Raw genomic sequence first — 15,319 nt, 5'->3', positions numbered from 1 at the left:
TTACTTTTAACTTTAACACCAATAAATATATATATATATATATATATATATATATATATATATATATATATATATATATATATATGCTTTATTAGACACGTTTCAAGATATGCTCCGTTCTTATTGTTAGTTCAAATATTTTTTTATAGATTTATCTAGAGATGTTCATTTAATCCATGGAACCGGGATCCCGTGGGACCCATCTTGAATGGGTGGAAAATTTTCGAATTTGCGAAGAATGGAAAAAGGAGCGGAGAAATTTTTTTCGCCATTGACAACATGGGGCCAAAGATAGGGAATACATTAGATATACAAAATTAAAAAAATATATATACATATGTAATTAAATATAAATATTTATATTTATTTATTTACTTATTAAATAATATGTAAAAGAGTAAAAAAAAATTATTTTAATATTCTTTCTTTCCTTCTTTTTTCTATTCTATCTTTTTTTTTTTCAAATTTCACTTTTATGTTGTGAATTATTTTAAAAAGTATAGTATATATTGTGTCTTAATTTGTGATTTATAAACTTTTCTTAAAAAATATGTTGCTAAGGCAAAATTTTTTGTACGGATTTTTTAATTTTATGAATGAATTTTTAAATATATCTTCTAATAGTTGAGTTTTTATTTTTATAAACAATGAGAATTTGACATTTTAAATTATTTTAAATAAGAAAATCGATGATATTCTATTAAAAATAAAATAACATTGAAAACGTATATACATTTCAAATAATGTGAATTGGAAAATGAGATTAAACTTAAAAGAAAATGGAGAATATTTTCTTGCGGAGAACTCAACCCACGAAAATTTCTGCCATGTTCCCCTACGAGAAAATTGGTGGGGATGGGATAGAGAGGTGGAGGTGGAGGCGGAGGCGGAGACAGGGAGTGGCATCCCGGGTCTCGCCCTGTGGACATCTAGACCTATCATTTAGTAGGTTGGTTGTTTTTAAGATTTAATGCTATATAATCATAAATTTCTTTGGAGGTTCAATAACCCTTTGTAAGTCATGAACTTGTCTAAACATGAATTTGATTGATTTCTTGGCTTTTAATTTAGACATCGTGTTAAATTTATTGTTTTTTTTTTTTTTAATTTAATCCAAAATCAGAACATTAGGAATAAGGTTTGTGAGTTTAGAAAAATGTCGTAGAGATCAGATCAGAGGCCTTTTACATATGAAATTGAATAGAGGTGGGATTTGTTTTTTAAAATTGTAAGTCGGTCACGAGACTGAAGATATTGTTGGAGCATTGTTTAATCAAATTTAGGGTAAAAATAAATTTGGAAAATGATTCTAAATGATCCAATATTGAGTTTGTGAAGGGGATGAGTTAAATGACTTTGTTTTGGAAGACTAAAGAAGAAAAGAAAAAAATTGTTAAAAGAACTAAAAAACTCAATTTTCTGATGCCCCCAAGTGTGCTCACAGTTGTTGTACACCAATCTATTTCCCAGGTTCCAGCCATCGGAGTTGGAATGAAAAGAAGCTTTAATTGAATAAGGACATAAAACAATCCTCAAATTGAGCTAATTACAATTGTACTTTGATAATAGTTTTAATTATGGCTTTTTAAATTAACAAATAAAAACAAAGATTCACTCTCATCTTCTATCTTTGTAATTTCAAAGTCGCTCAGTTCTTTGTAATTCCAATCGAAATTTGTAAAAGATTTGAATTGTTTAGTTTATTTGTTTTTCACAAAAGGGGAGAGGAGAAGATGAAGATGAAGATGAAGATGAAGAAATATGTGACAGAAACAAATACAAAGATGAGATAGAAACTTACAAGTTAGAGTGTAATCGTAACTAATCTATATTATTATTTTATCTATAAATATTATTTATGTCTTTTTAAGTATAATTTCGTCTTTCAATAATTGTTGCATTATTTACTTTAAACTTGAATATCTATTTCAAATTTACCTATGGACACATCTAAAGGATCCAAATTAGCAACTTTTTAGAATATTTACTTTACCTTTTGTTTTGAAAACAAAAACATAATAAAATTAATGGTTACTTTATCGATATGTTGATGGTAAAAAGAAAGATTATCAAAATGTTGATCATAGAGTAAAACTTCAAAACCTACATTTCGCAGTTATTGTCCTATATTTTATTTTAGAAAATTTCGTTTATTGAGATTGAGGTTCTCTCGTCGAGAATATATTCTTTTGTTTTGTAGCAATGTTAATATTTTTCATTTTTGACATATTTATTGAGAGGAGAAGAAGCATACTCATATTTATAAAACTAGATCTCGAATAGATATTTTTATAGATGGTATTATTTCCTCCTCGATGAGGGGCTTTGGATGGGGTTGTGTTTCACCATTATGTTGGCCTAAAAGAAAATTAGGGTAAAGATTTTGCCACAAGTTTTAGTTAAAGGTTCAATTTCATGAAAAAAGTTGAGGTAAGGGTAAAAATTGATATGATTAAGTTTTGATTTTTTTTTCATAACATTTTATATGGTATTTATATTAAAGTTAAAATACTTCATTTATAATTTGTTCAATTTTTTATTCCTTGTAATTTCAAATCTCTAATTAAAGTTTCAATCAATCTTAAAATTACTTCATGTGATTGGTTTATTTTGATGTTTTCCTAAGAAAATTAGTCTCCATATGCATTATTTTCATAAATTGTGAAAAATATATTTATAATATCATTTTTTTTAATAAATATGATTAATACTAGTAAATGAAAAAATCAACTCTAAGAGGATAAATTTATAAAGATATATCGAAAGTTTAGAAATTATGTTTAGGATTTAATGGAAGCTTGTCGATATAGAACTCAAATCAAAAGAGTACTTAACTTCAAACTCAAATAAAGGAAAGAAAAGTGGTTTTGTGCCAAACACACAGGAACACAATATTGTATGGGTTTCAAATATTGGATTGAAAAGTGTTTTTTTTTTATTCAAATCAAAAGGCATGTAGCCATGTAGGATGATGCCTTATCTTTCTTTTTACATTTTTTTTTTTTTTGTCATTTTATTTTAGTATATAAAAATAGTAGGATTTATATAAAAAGTATAATATGAATCTATACGTATATTCAAATATAGCAGAATATCATATTGTGTGATCATCTCGTATTATTAGAATATATATAATTTTTATGAACATGAAAGTAAATACACAAGATAGTATTAGCCATCCGATTTTCTCCCATATACATTCTAACCATTAGATAACTTTATTATTTAAGTTAGTAATTCAAAAAACATATTTAACAACCAAACTAGTCTAACGTGGTTAATTTGGAAAAGTGTAAATTAAAATCTTGTACTATATTTCCCATCTTAAAGAGAAATAATTTCATCATGACAAACTTTTAACAACAACTAAATTGGAAATTTTGATGTGAAAATCAAAGCTCACTTCAAAGCTTAATTAACATTAGAATTTCATTTTTAATTTCTTACTAACTCTTTCAGACTCACCATTTTGTTATAACTTCATAAGACATATTTCTTCAAATTTGGCACCACTAAACGGTCCATAACTTTTCATAATCGATTACTTTTTGATCTTAAACCCTTCTCCACCTCGCTCTAGTCGAAATTGAAAAGCATAAAACAAAATATCAATTTAATGTTTGTTTTCCTCATGAAAGAGAGAAAAGTTAGGAAATAAGAGAGTATACCTCATAAATTTCCCTTTTTCATCACCTCCATGCTTGTATTTTTCTTTGTAGTTTTCTACCAATTTGATGGTGGCTAGCTAATAAGACGCTTAAAATATGAAATCTTAAAAGAACGCTCTAGTGTGAATTCTTCTATAATTTCATGCATGTGTATACCTAATTGTTCAATGTTGTTCTTTTACCTTATTTGATTTATGAATCCAATGATCTATTTATAGATGTGATTTGATCGATGTTGAAATTTGATCAGGTTATTGTTTTACTTGTAATTATAAGAATAAATAATTTTGTAACTTCATTTTTTAGTAATGTAATTTAATCATTAATTTGCTTTACTTAAATGCAATAATAAACGGTTATAATATTAATTATCAATTAAATTTAACAGTAATTTCAAATACTTTAAAAACTCGAAAACTACATGAAATTATTTTAGAGAAATCTTTTCATATACTCATTATTGAATGACAAAATTACCACCAAGTGAACTATAAGAAAACTTAAAATCAAAAGGGAAAATAGACTAACAAAATATATAAATTTAAAAACAAGTTATCAAAGCATGCATTTTTCTCTCAACAGTGCAAAACACTACTCTACATTCATATAAACAAAGAAATTTTTAGAGGTTAGTTGAGAAAGAAAAAGAAACAAATTGCAAAAAAAAAAAGTGTTTTTGAATTAAAAAAAAATGTTAACTTTACATAGTTATAGCTAGAAGTTGTATTGAAAAATGTTATAGCGAGAGTGTTAAAAGATTACGATAAATCTTCTATTATTGGTGTAAGACCGATATATAAAATAACTTGAAAATATCTATGGAAGTTGAAAGGATTGATATCTTAGTTAGACAACATTTGTCAAATCATATATACATCTCTTATTAATGAAAAAAAATATTGTTATGCATTCTTGAAAAACAAATTAAGAGAATGAATTGAGAAAAAAAATACACAACAAACAATTTAAGTAAAATGAATTAAGATTTTGGAGAAAAAAAAATAGTAGAGGAGAGCTAAGATTGCATAACTCTTTATAATGCAATCTAGTAATTAAATATAATTAAATGTAAAATTATTAATTATATAATTAATACTCGAAAATTCAAGCCAACAAAACATTTTGCATTCTAGTATTTCATCTTTCTAACATTTCTACTTCTTTTTTTTATTATTAGCCTTATACCATTTATTTTAAATATTATTTTTATTAATTTAGATGTTAATCATTCATGAAAATGATGTATTATTTGAAAATCTCATTACATATAATTTACTTATTAAATAAATAAATATTATCATTTTCTTAAAATAAAAATTTTAAGGCATACATTTGCACATTTTTTAACTTTTAAGAATCTATTTATGTAAATTCATAATAAATAAACTATAACAACTTAGAATGTCATTAGGTTGCGGTTATTTTTAAATAATTAGTCATAAATAATGGAAGAGAAATTGCACTTAATTATTTAATTATTTAAAATAATTAACTATTAACTATTTAAAATAAATCTTTAAAAAAAATATAAAAGAAATTAACTATTAATTATTTAAAATAATTCTTTTGAAAGAAAAAAGATAAAAAAAAATTAACTATTAATTACTTAAAATAAATCTTCTGAAAAAAAAAGATAAAAACAATTATTTGTTGGCTAGAGAGAAAGTAAATGGGAAGGTAATATTTAATATTCCATTCTTTAGTTAAAAGGAATAATTAATTATAAATATAATAAAATAAAATGAAAATGCAATTACAATGAAATCAAACAAAGTTAAAAATAATACGAAGAAAGCAATTAAGGTATGAAAGAAAAACCTAATAAATTTTTCAAACGATAGATTATTTATTAAATTTTATCAAAATAAATGATGAAATAAGATAGAAACTCAAAACCCATAATTGATATTTAATACCTCACTATTCACTAAAAACCTATTATTTTATTATAAAAACAAAATACTAAGTTTAAAAACACAATTATTATAAAACCCAACCCAAGTAGATAATGTATTAAAAAGATGGATACAATGGAAATAAGATTCTCCACATATAAGTTCTTATATATAGTATAGATAATTTTCTTTTATATATTTTTCCTATATATTCTGTTTAAGAAAATGGTCAAAAATGACAAATTAAAAAAAATATATATATTTACAGTGTAGCTAGTTTTTGTTTTTAGGGTTTTTTCTTTTGCTATTTAATATATAGTTTTTTTTTATAAAAATAAAAAAATAAAAAAAAAAAAAAAAAAAAACCTTTTTACAATGCTGTACTTTTTCTTTTCTTTTTATTTATGGAAAATCCTTTTCAAATGAGGGAGAAATAGAAAATCCTCTTTTTTTTTTCTCTTTGCAATTAGCTTTGCACAAAATTAATTGGTAGCTACACAATTACGAAATATTATCAAAGAAGAGCAATAGATCCAACAAAAAAAAAAAAAGAAAAGAAAAAATCCTCATCTTTTGATCTAATTTTCCTTTCTTTTTTCTTTTTGTCTAAAATACTCTTTCTCATCTAACCACTCTACCAAGTAAAAGCTAAAATGTTTAGTTATATACAAATTTCTTCTCCCAATTTTCTTTTTGTCTTTTTTCTTTTAATCTTTTTTTAAATAAAAGCTCTAAAGTATAAGATATAGTATATGGATAATGTAGTAGCTCTACACTTGATAAAATCACAAATAAGTTTGTGAATATATATCATAAACAAAAATTAGTGTAGTTGTCACTTGCAATTTATGGTATTAATTATCTTCTTCATCTATGTGTGTATTATAACAAGTCTTTTTTATCTTAGGCCAACTCACAAGTAGAGACTGATGTCTATTTTAGAGGTGTATATAGGTTAGGTTGGAAAACTTTTTACACCAACCAAAAATTGAAGTTGGTCTCGTTGGCTACCTGAACCTATACAAGGCTTTCAATCAAATCCAACTCAACCCTTCAAATTTGTTAGATCATTTATTTTTTTCTTTTCTTTTTTATTAGGTATACGTACGTACATACATATATATTGTTAATCTAAAAGACTTAAGTTTACCTGCAACACATACTAATAATTAATATTTCATAAAACACAATAATGCTAAATATCGAAATCCAAGATATGTATCATAAATTTCGAACAAACACTACGATATTATAAATTTGAGTTGGGTTGGGTCAACCTAAAATTCTACAAGTATAACTCAAACCCAACTCAACTTGAAAAAAAAACATAAAAAATTCAACTTAACCTAACTTGAAACTAAAATTAACCCAACCCACCCTTAGTTGATTTTTAGGGAAAATCGATGTCCAAAATGGATCAACAAGTTTTTGTTTTCTGAAAACCAACTACATCAAAACTGATATGTCAACCTATCATCGTTCATGGTTGACTCACATAGGTCAATCAGTCATATCAATTTTCAAAAACTTTGTGCACACCGACTCCCAAGAGTTGGGTAGCAGTGGCTGACTCACTGATGTAGGAATAAACTCTTTAAGTCAATATTTTTCTCTACTTGTTTGAATTATGTGGCTATGATTTCTTTAGTTAAAAATTAGTTTGTAACTTTTTTTAGTTACCATTAGTTTGTTATTTCCAGCCCTTCTGGGTATAACTAAGCTTCTTGCCAACTCTTATGAAAGAAAAAAAAAGAATAAGAATTACTCATAAAAAAAAAATATTTTTGAAGCACTCACATTAAGTGGTATTAAAGCGTCAATCCAACAAAAATTCCTTTTCGATCTAAACCTCAATAAACGTAGAAGCATCCTCATCAGCCAATGCTATTGAAGGTTTGACTCTCGACAGTAGAAAAATAGTGGGAGAGCTAGAGGGTGAATTGGGAGAAATTCGTTCTATGCTAGCCCAAATGAAGACAAACCCTAAAGAAACTAGTTTGGAACAAATGAACACTCAAAACAAAAGAGAAATTCATATTCAAGAACTGCAAGATTCGATTGTATACAAAGCAAAACATCAAGATTGGGTTGTTTGGGAAGATCAAGAACCAGCAAGAAACAAGGGAAAGACCAAGATTCATGAAGAAATTTTTAATGAACATACCAATAAGAATTTCAGCTCAAAGAACATTGATCGAGAAGGTTTCGTCCTTGTGCAAGTCAAGGAGGAGGTTTTCTACTACAAGATTCCGATTCCTCAAGTGAAGGTGAAAACTATCGAGTCAAAAATTATAACAGAACGAGAATAAACCATAAAATGCACCAATTTCAACAAGATAATATCGAATACAAGATGAAGATTGATTTGCCGCATAGAAGAAGAGTTCTTGGACTAGTCAATAACAAAGGTGGAAATTTTTCGAAATGCGCTAATATACCCAATGAAAAGAAGGTAAAACTTGTAGCTTTAAGTTTCAAAGAGGTGCATCAACTTGGTGGGAACAACTTAAGACTAATCGATGTTACTATGGAAAAACTCCGATCTAAACTTGGCCGAAACTCTCAAGGTTGATGAAAAAAAAATTCCTTCCCTTAAATAACTATCATAAAAGACCCTACAACCAAATACCAAATGTGCAAGCAAGAAGATCATTCATTTTTTATTACACCGAATAACTTCATCATCTTTGATTTAATTGCTATATTTGCAATTATCTACCGTACAAAATAATAATTTTACCATTTTAAGGAGTTTCTTTAAAAATAATAATAAATAAATAAACAAACTACCCACATTTAAAAAAAAAACCACTAAAATACAAAAGCACTTTATTTTTGTATGAAGTGTAAATATTTTGTTTCTTTTGCTATTTTTGATGATTTTTCATTTTGTTTAACATAATACATATTGATAAATGAGCTAATAACAATTTACTATCAACTAATATTTAGTAGTTAATTAGGGCACATTTGGTAACATTCTCGTTTCTTGTTTTCTGTTTCTTTTTTCATTTTTTGTAAGAAACAGGTGTTTGGTAACGTTTCTTGTTTCTCGTTCTAAAAAAAATAGAAACATTTCTCATTTTATAAGGAATTATTGAAAAAAAAAATAGTTTCATCCGTTCCGTTTCTCAATTATTTTTATTGGTTTCCTTTCCTTTTTTTCTCAATTTATTTATATTTGTTTCATTTTCTTTTTTCTCAATTATTTTTATTGGTTTCTTTATCTTTTTTCTCAATTATTTTTCTATTGGTTTCCCTTTCCTTTTCCTTTTCCTTTTCCATTCTCCTCTCTACGTGATTTTTTTTATTCCTTTTATCTCTATCATCTTCCCCAAATAATCATCATCTTCCTCTTTCTCTCATCGTCTTCCTCTACATGTCGTCTTTCTCTCGCCGCTCGTTGTCTTCCTCTACAATCTAGACTTTTTCGCTTCGTGGGATCCATAGTTTTCATCTTTCCCTTTGCAAGGATCTAGGTTTTCGTTGTGAGTTTTTCTCTAAAGTACCATAGGTAGTAGAGTTAAAAGTTAACTTTTGTTTTGTTTCTCTCAATTCCGAATATTAAGGATATAATAACTTACTTCAAAATTAATATTACATTCTAGATGTCACAAATATCGATGAGGTTGTTGAAAATGATGGATTAAGAAGTGAGTCGATATCATCTAAGAGAAATGGCTTGAGTGAGATCAGAATATTGCCAATCAAATTTGGACAACATTTGAATGATAGATACAATTTTATGTTTATGTTATTATTTTTATTTGTTCATTGGTACTTCTTTGTATTAAATGAATAAACTTTTGATAATTTTATTTTTTATGTTTAATGGAGGACATATTATACTTTTGTTTAATGTGTAATTGAATTAGACGTAAATAAAATAACATAAATAAAATAAAAAATAAATCTCGAAGAAAATCATAAAATAAGAAACAGTTATCAAACACATATTCTGTTTTTTTTTTCGAGAAACAAGAAACAAAAACAGTTATCAAACACCTTCCATTACCAAAAGTTTAAGAAACATAAAATAGAAACATTATCAAAAGTAATGCAAAGAGTTTACAACCGGTTAAATTAGAATCCAATTTATAAATTCTACTATGAAACACATATATAAAACAAGAAATATAATTTAGTGGTAAATGGGATTATTTATTTATTTAGGAGTAGTAAATAGGTGTTGTTAAGAGATATGTGGTTTGTGTTTAATATTAGTGGCACACTGCCAAAATATTGGACCAATAAACATTATAGGTTTAGATTAGGCCATATTTGGGTATATTGTCGTCTCATTGTGAAAATGTAAAAATTTATAAATAAATAAACAGAAGCCAAAATGAGAGGCCTTACTATTTGAATTCAAAATTCAAAGCGAGTGTGAAGTTTGAATTAATATTGGTGTCTCTCACTGCCCTTTTAGTTCGAAAACCAATAAGCAACAAAAGTCCAACCTTACAACAAATTCAAATTTTATTATAAACATATATATATATATATAATAAGACAATCCTGGTGGGGTTTTCTATTTCCATCATAAATATTTCTCTTTTATTTTTCTTTTTCTCGTTTTATAGAAAATACGACTATAGGAAATTCACGCATTTTCAATACAATTTTTTGTTTAAGAGTCTAAATAGATTCATCAAAATATTTCAAATTTACACAAATTTAAAATTAAATTGATGCATTTATTAATCGAAGATTAAAACTAATATAATTTGTAGAGTTAAATTAATATTTTTCTAATTAAGAAAGAAACATGTCAAGTAGTAGATACTTTTGTTATGGGGGAGATAAAAGGAAAATGAAATACATAATTAATTGCATAAAGACAAGTTGAGATGATTTCAAAAATCAAAGGGCAAACAAGTAAATTGAATTTTAGAAAATAGTTTAATTGGATTAGTGGTTGTTTTGTCATCACCAAAATTGAGATAAACCATGCACCATCTAATCAAAATTATTTCTTTTAGCAGAAAGAGTGATACAACAAAAGAAACCATCGGTGTTAAAAGATTTGTCAATTCAAACATAGTTTAATAGATAGAGACACTAATTATCATTTTCTAAAATTGATTTGAATTTATTGTAAAAGTATTAAAAATTGGTTATCAATTTATAATATATATTTAAAAGATTAAAGTTTGAGAGAGACTATCTATAAAATGCTACGTATAAACAAACTTATTTTGAAACAAGAAACATATCTAAAAATATTTGTTGTTAAAACTTTGCACTTTGCACTTTTCTTTTAATACCCCTAGTTTTTACCTTTTACACATGAAAAAGGAAAAAGAGAAGCAAGTAGAGATTTAGGTTTGAATACAAGTTTTAACTTGAATACATAACTTTAATTATTCTACTTTAATTCAGAAAAAAAAAATGGTCAATGTACATGTTAAAAGAAAAAAAAAAAAAAGAAATCAAATGAGTATATAATATGTATATATTGTCCATAGCATAAATTATAAATAGGTTAGAGATGGTATTTTGGTTACAAATAAAGGAAAAGAAATCGTAATTTTGATGTTTGACTAATCTTTTATTTTATTATCCCGGATTGGAAGAGAGAGATATTGGGTGTAATAAAAACCTTTTATTTCATAATAATTTCTATAAATACATCACTAACCTAATTTACTTTTTTATATAAGAAAAAGAAAATAACCTAAATTTCCCTTTAAAAGATTATTCTCTCTCTCTCTCTCTCTCTCTCTCTCTCTCTCTCTCTCTCTCTTAGCGTGTAATAGAGAGAGAAAAATGGGATACGTTTAGAAGGTTGCTTAAAGGAAAAAATAAATAAAAAGACAGATTCAGTGACCGTTTCGAATTCAAATTCAAATAAACTTGAATTCTAAATCTGACATCGCTCTGTACTTTCGAATGTTGCAAAAAAGGCCCCCCCCCCCACCCACATACTCCGACAAGGCCTCTACACATGGCGCCACCACATTCGTCTGTGACGCTCTCAAAATAACCCACAGGTTAAATTAAGTAGCTTCAAATGGACCCCACTTCCGATGTCCGCTCCTAACGAATACCGAGCGTTGAATCGACGGTCTGGATTGATCCGAATTCAAAATCATCGAAATTCCCCGCCCTAAAGCAAAAACTGTAATTAAAACCCCCTTTATATTATAAATCCACACTTCCATTCCTCTTTCACTTTCCATAACGCTCTCTTCTTCTTCTCCTCCTCCTCCTCCTCCTCCTCTTCTAAAATCTTCAAAACTCAAATTCAAAATCAAAATTCTCCATCGATACTGATTCCTTTCAAAATTCCAGCAACTTTAACTCTTTTTTCTTTCCCCCCCTTTTCTTCTTTTCGTTTTTTGATTTTTCATTCTTTGCTTTCTTGGTGTGTTCTCTCTCACGCCAACAAGGTTCAACTTCCAATTAGAGAGAAATTTGTGCGAATTTATTACTTTTCTTTGATTTTACCTCCCCAATTCTCGACTGGGTTTGATTCGATCTGCCATGTCTGCCCATAATCGTCGCCCTTCCTTTTCTTCCTCCACAACGTCCTCCTTGGCCAAACGGCAAGCGTCCTCCGCGTCTTCATCGGACAATGTGGGTAAGGTTTTGGCAGTTCCGCCACATTTGGCCAAAAAGCGAGCGCCACTTGGAAACCTAACGAATTTTAAGAATGTGTCTCACAGTGCGGCCAAGAGCTCTGGTCCGCCTCCTATTATGGTACTTGCTTACTTTATCCTAGCCCTTGATTATTTTGTTGTTTGGTTTCTCTTCATTTCCTTGGATTTTTGTTTCTTGATGGGGTTGAATTTTGTGGGTCTTTATATTTTTCTTTTCCAGTAGGGTTTTTGGTTTCTGGGTTTTCTTCTTATTTGGGTTTTGGGGTTTTCTGAAATAAATTTGCCTATTAAGATCGCTAGAGGCTGAGTAGAAGTCCATGTAAGTGTAGCCTGATTTTTTTTAATCGTTCACTAGCCGTATCTTTCCTCTGGGATCATACCCAAAACTTGAACAGAGAATGGATTTTCTTATGATATCCTTGTCTTTTTTTCTTGTCAATCAAGAAACTTTGCATCAAGTAACAAAGATTAAAATTATGGGTGGATGTTTTTAACAGGAATAGGAATCTAGATTCCTGTAACAATGTTATATTCAATGTGTCACTTCTCAGAGTTTTTGGTTAGCTTAGAAAACACTATCATTTTTTATTTTGAAGAATTGTTAGTATGTTTTCATAGCTGTCTTTGTTTCCATTCGAAGCAACAAGTATGAGAAATCGAAATATACAATGGTTTTTTTTTTCTATTAAACAAGTCCTTGGATTTACAATTTGGATAGCATTGTGGGTCAACCTCTTTTCTTTTCTGAAATGTATGACAGCAGCATGTGCCTCTTTGTTTGTTATAATCTTGTCAATGGAAGTCAGTTCCATTGTTGAATATTTGTACTCTTTACTGTTTTTACCTATAATCAACCATGAATTTGAAGGCTTACCAAATGGAATTTTGGATTCGTAGGTGCCTTGTGCAACCAAAGCTCTAAAGGCCAGAAAGAGTTCCCCTGCAAGAACTCGCAGCACTAACATGCCAGTGACTAATACAACCACAATGCTTGATGTCAAAACAACGAATCCAGTTGCTCCTAGCAACGTTACAGCTTTCTCAAGAACTGACGCCACGGCTGTCTCCAGTTGTATGGATGTCTCTCCCTCTAAATCAGATGGAGTTTCGGTTTCCTTAGATGAAACTATGTCGACTTGTGATTCTTTTAAGAGTCCTGACGTCGAGTACATGGACAATACTGATGTCCCAGCTGTTGATTCTGTTGAGAGGAAGACTAAAAGCAGTCTCTGCATTTCAGGCCCTGCACCAATTAGTTGTCAGGCACCAATTAAAGGTAAGCTCATGGATTAGTTTTTGAGGATACAATGTTTAAAAACTTTGGTAATGAAGTGAGAGTTACGAATTGATGATGTTTTGTTTGCTTCCCTTATCAGGTAGCATATGCAATAGAGATGTACTTACAGAAATGGAAATAGATGGCAACATTGTCGATGTTGATACGGATTTCATGGATCCTCAGCAATGTGCTACAATTGCTTGTGACATTTACAAGCACTTACGAGCATCTGAGGTGATAATCTTTGTCTCCTTATAGAATTTCAAGTACAATCTAAATTTACTTTGAATTATAGGTTCTCAAATTTCTTTCCATTGTGTAATGTTATTGGTTCAGGCAAAGAAAAGGCCTTCTACAGATTTCATGGAGAAGATTCAGAAGGATATAAATTCAAATATGCGTGCCATACTGGTTGATTGGCTTGTGGAGGTGAATTTTTGTTGTTGACAATATTGGTTTTCAAAGTCATTTCTTCATCCTTTGAGGTTTGACTAAAATTTAATAAGTTCAATTTGCAGGTAGCAGAAGAGTACAGGCTTGTGCCAGACACTCTATATTTGACCGTGAACTACATTGATAGATTCCTATCTGGGAATTCGATGGATCGACAACGATTACAGTTGCTTGGTGTTGCTTGCATGATGATTGCTTCGTAAGAACTGAATACTATTTCTGTTATTTCCTTCCCACGAATGATAGTCTGATGTTAACCAGTAAGATTGTATTCTTTCAGAAAATATGAAGAGATATGTGCGCCTCAAGTGGAAGAATTTTGCTACATTACCGATAACACATATTTTAAAGAAGAGGTTTTGGAAATGGAATCGTCTGTCTTGAATTACTTGAAGTTCGAAATGACAGCTCCAACACCGAAATGTTTCTTAAGGCAAGTCAATGTTTGTGATGCTTTCTGTTTCATTTTCCTACATTACCAATAAACTCCTAACTCTGATCTGTCGTTCTCATTGTATAGACGATTTGTTCGTGCTGCTCAAGGCGCCACCGATGAGAGCAGCACCTATGAGGTTCCATCAATGCAGTTGGAATGCTTGTCCAACTTCCTTGCCGAATTATCTCTTTTAGAATACAGTATGCTCTGCTACGCACCGTCACTTGTAGCTGCCTCGGCAATCTTCTTGGCAAAGTTCATTCTTCTTCCAACTAAGAGACCATGGGTATGACACTCGTCTATATTTCCTTCCCTGCTCCTTAATAATGAATGATAGAAAAATAACAAGGAATTTGAGTATCATGCCAATAAACCAATTAAACTCATACAGTATATTCCTCATCTTTGGTACAGAACTCCACCTTGCAGCATTATACACATTATCAGCCTTCCGATCTTGTCGACTGCGTTAAAGATTTACATGGCCTCTGCTGTAACAACACTCATAATTCTAGCTTACCAGCCATCAGAGAAAAATACAGCCAGCATAAGGTTAGCATCAGAGAGAAATATCTTATTAGGTTTTTTTTCATTTCTTCATGTTTTTATGCTGATGTTTTTAGATGATCTTTTACCTCAGTACAAACATGTGGCGAAGAAGTACTGCCCTCCAACGATACCACCGGAGTTCTTCCAAAATCAAACACATTAAATTTGTATTCCAATGCACTGTTGGATTATAGTAGTAGTAGCAGCCTGACTTAACAGCAGTTAGAGGATAGAGACATAAAATGCTCCTCCCCTCCCCTCATTTTTGTGGATCTTTCCCCCCTTTCCTTTGTGTAAGAGTCTTGGATGTGTAAGCCAATGCCACTGGTTATTCTGCATAACGTCGGGATCTCGGCGGTTGTATCGTTGTAACGAATTACAGAATACCAAAATGCCGAGATTTGTACAAAGTTCATATGCTTAATTGTCATCTTTCT

General features: G+C 29.2%; 1 protein-coding gene across 1 annotated transcript; it reads left to right on the top strand.

Moving 5' to 3' along the window:
- The first annotated feature begins 11,732 nt into the window (after positions 1 to 11,732).
- On the top strand, positions 11,733 to 15,306 carry LOC103504089 (cyclin-A1-1). Its single transcript, XM_008468528.3, has 9 exons — positions 11,733 to 12,265; positions 13,063 to 13,441; positions 13,542 to 13,678; positions 13,781 to 13,873; positions 13,963 to 14,096; positions 14,178 to 14,330; positions 14,418 to 14,619; positions 14,748 to 14,885; positions 14,974 to 15,306. The coding sequence occupies exons 1-9, from the start codon at positions 12,050 to 12,052 to the stop codon at positions 15,043 to 15,045; spliced, it is 1,524 nt and encodes a 507-aa protein (XP_008466750.1). The 5' UTR covers positions 11,733 to 12,049; the 3' UTR covers positions 15,046 to 15,306.
- The last annotated feature ends 13 nt before the right edge of the window (positions 15,307 to 15,319 follow it).

Source organism: Cucumis melo, chromosome 3 (assembly GCF_025177605.1).
Source record: "Cucumis melo cultivar AY chromosome 3, USDA_Cmelo_AY_1.0, whole genome shotgun sequence".
Lineage (NCBI taxonomy): Eukaryota > Viridiplantae > Streptophyta > Magnoliopsida > Cucurbitales > Cucurbitaceae > Cucumis > Cucumis melo.
The sequence above is the reverse complement of the archived record's forward strand: the minus strand, read 5'-3'. Positions and strand labels throughout refer to the sequence as shown.

Excerpts from the sequence above, each read along its gene's own strand:
- LOC103504089 (XM_008468528.3), top strand. The coding sequence starts at position 12,050 with ATGTCTGCCCATAATCGTCGCCCTTCCTTTTCTTCCTCCACAACGTCC. Across the intron at positions 12,266-13,062 it reads CTGGTCCGCCTCCTATTATG|GTGCCTTGTGCAACCAAAGC; the intron begins GTACTTGCTTAC and ends TTGGATTCGTAG. Across the intron at positions 14,886-14,973 it reads AAAAATACAGCCAGCATAAG|TACAAACATGTGGCGAAGAA; the intron begins GTTAGCATCAGA and ends CTTTTACCTCAG.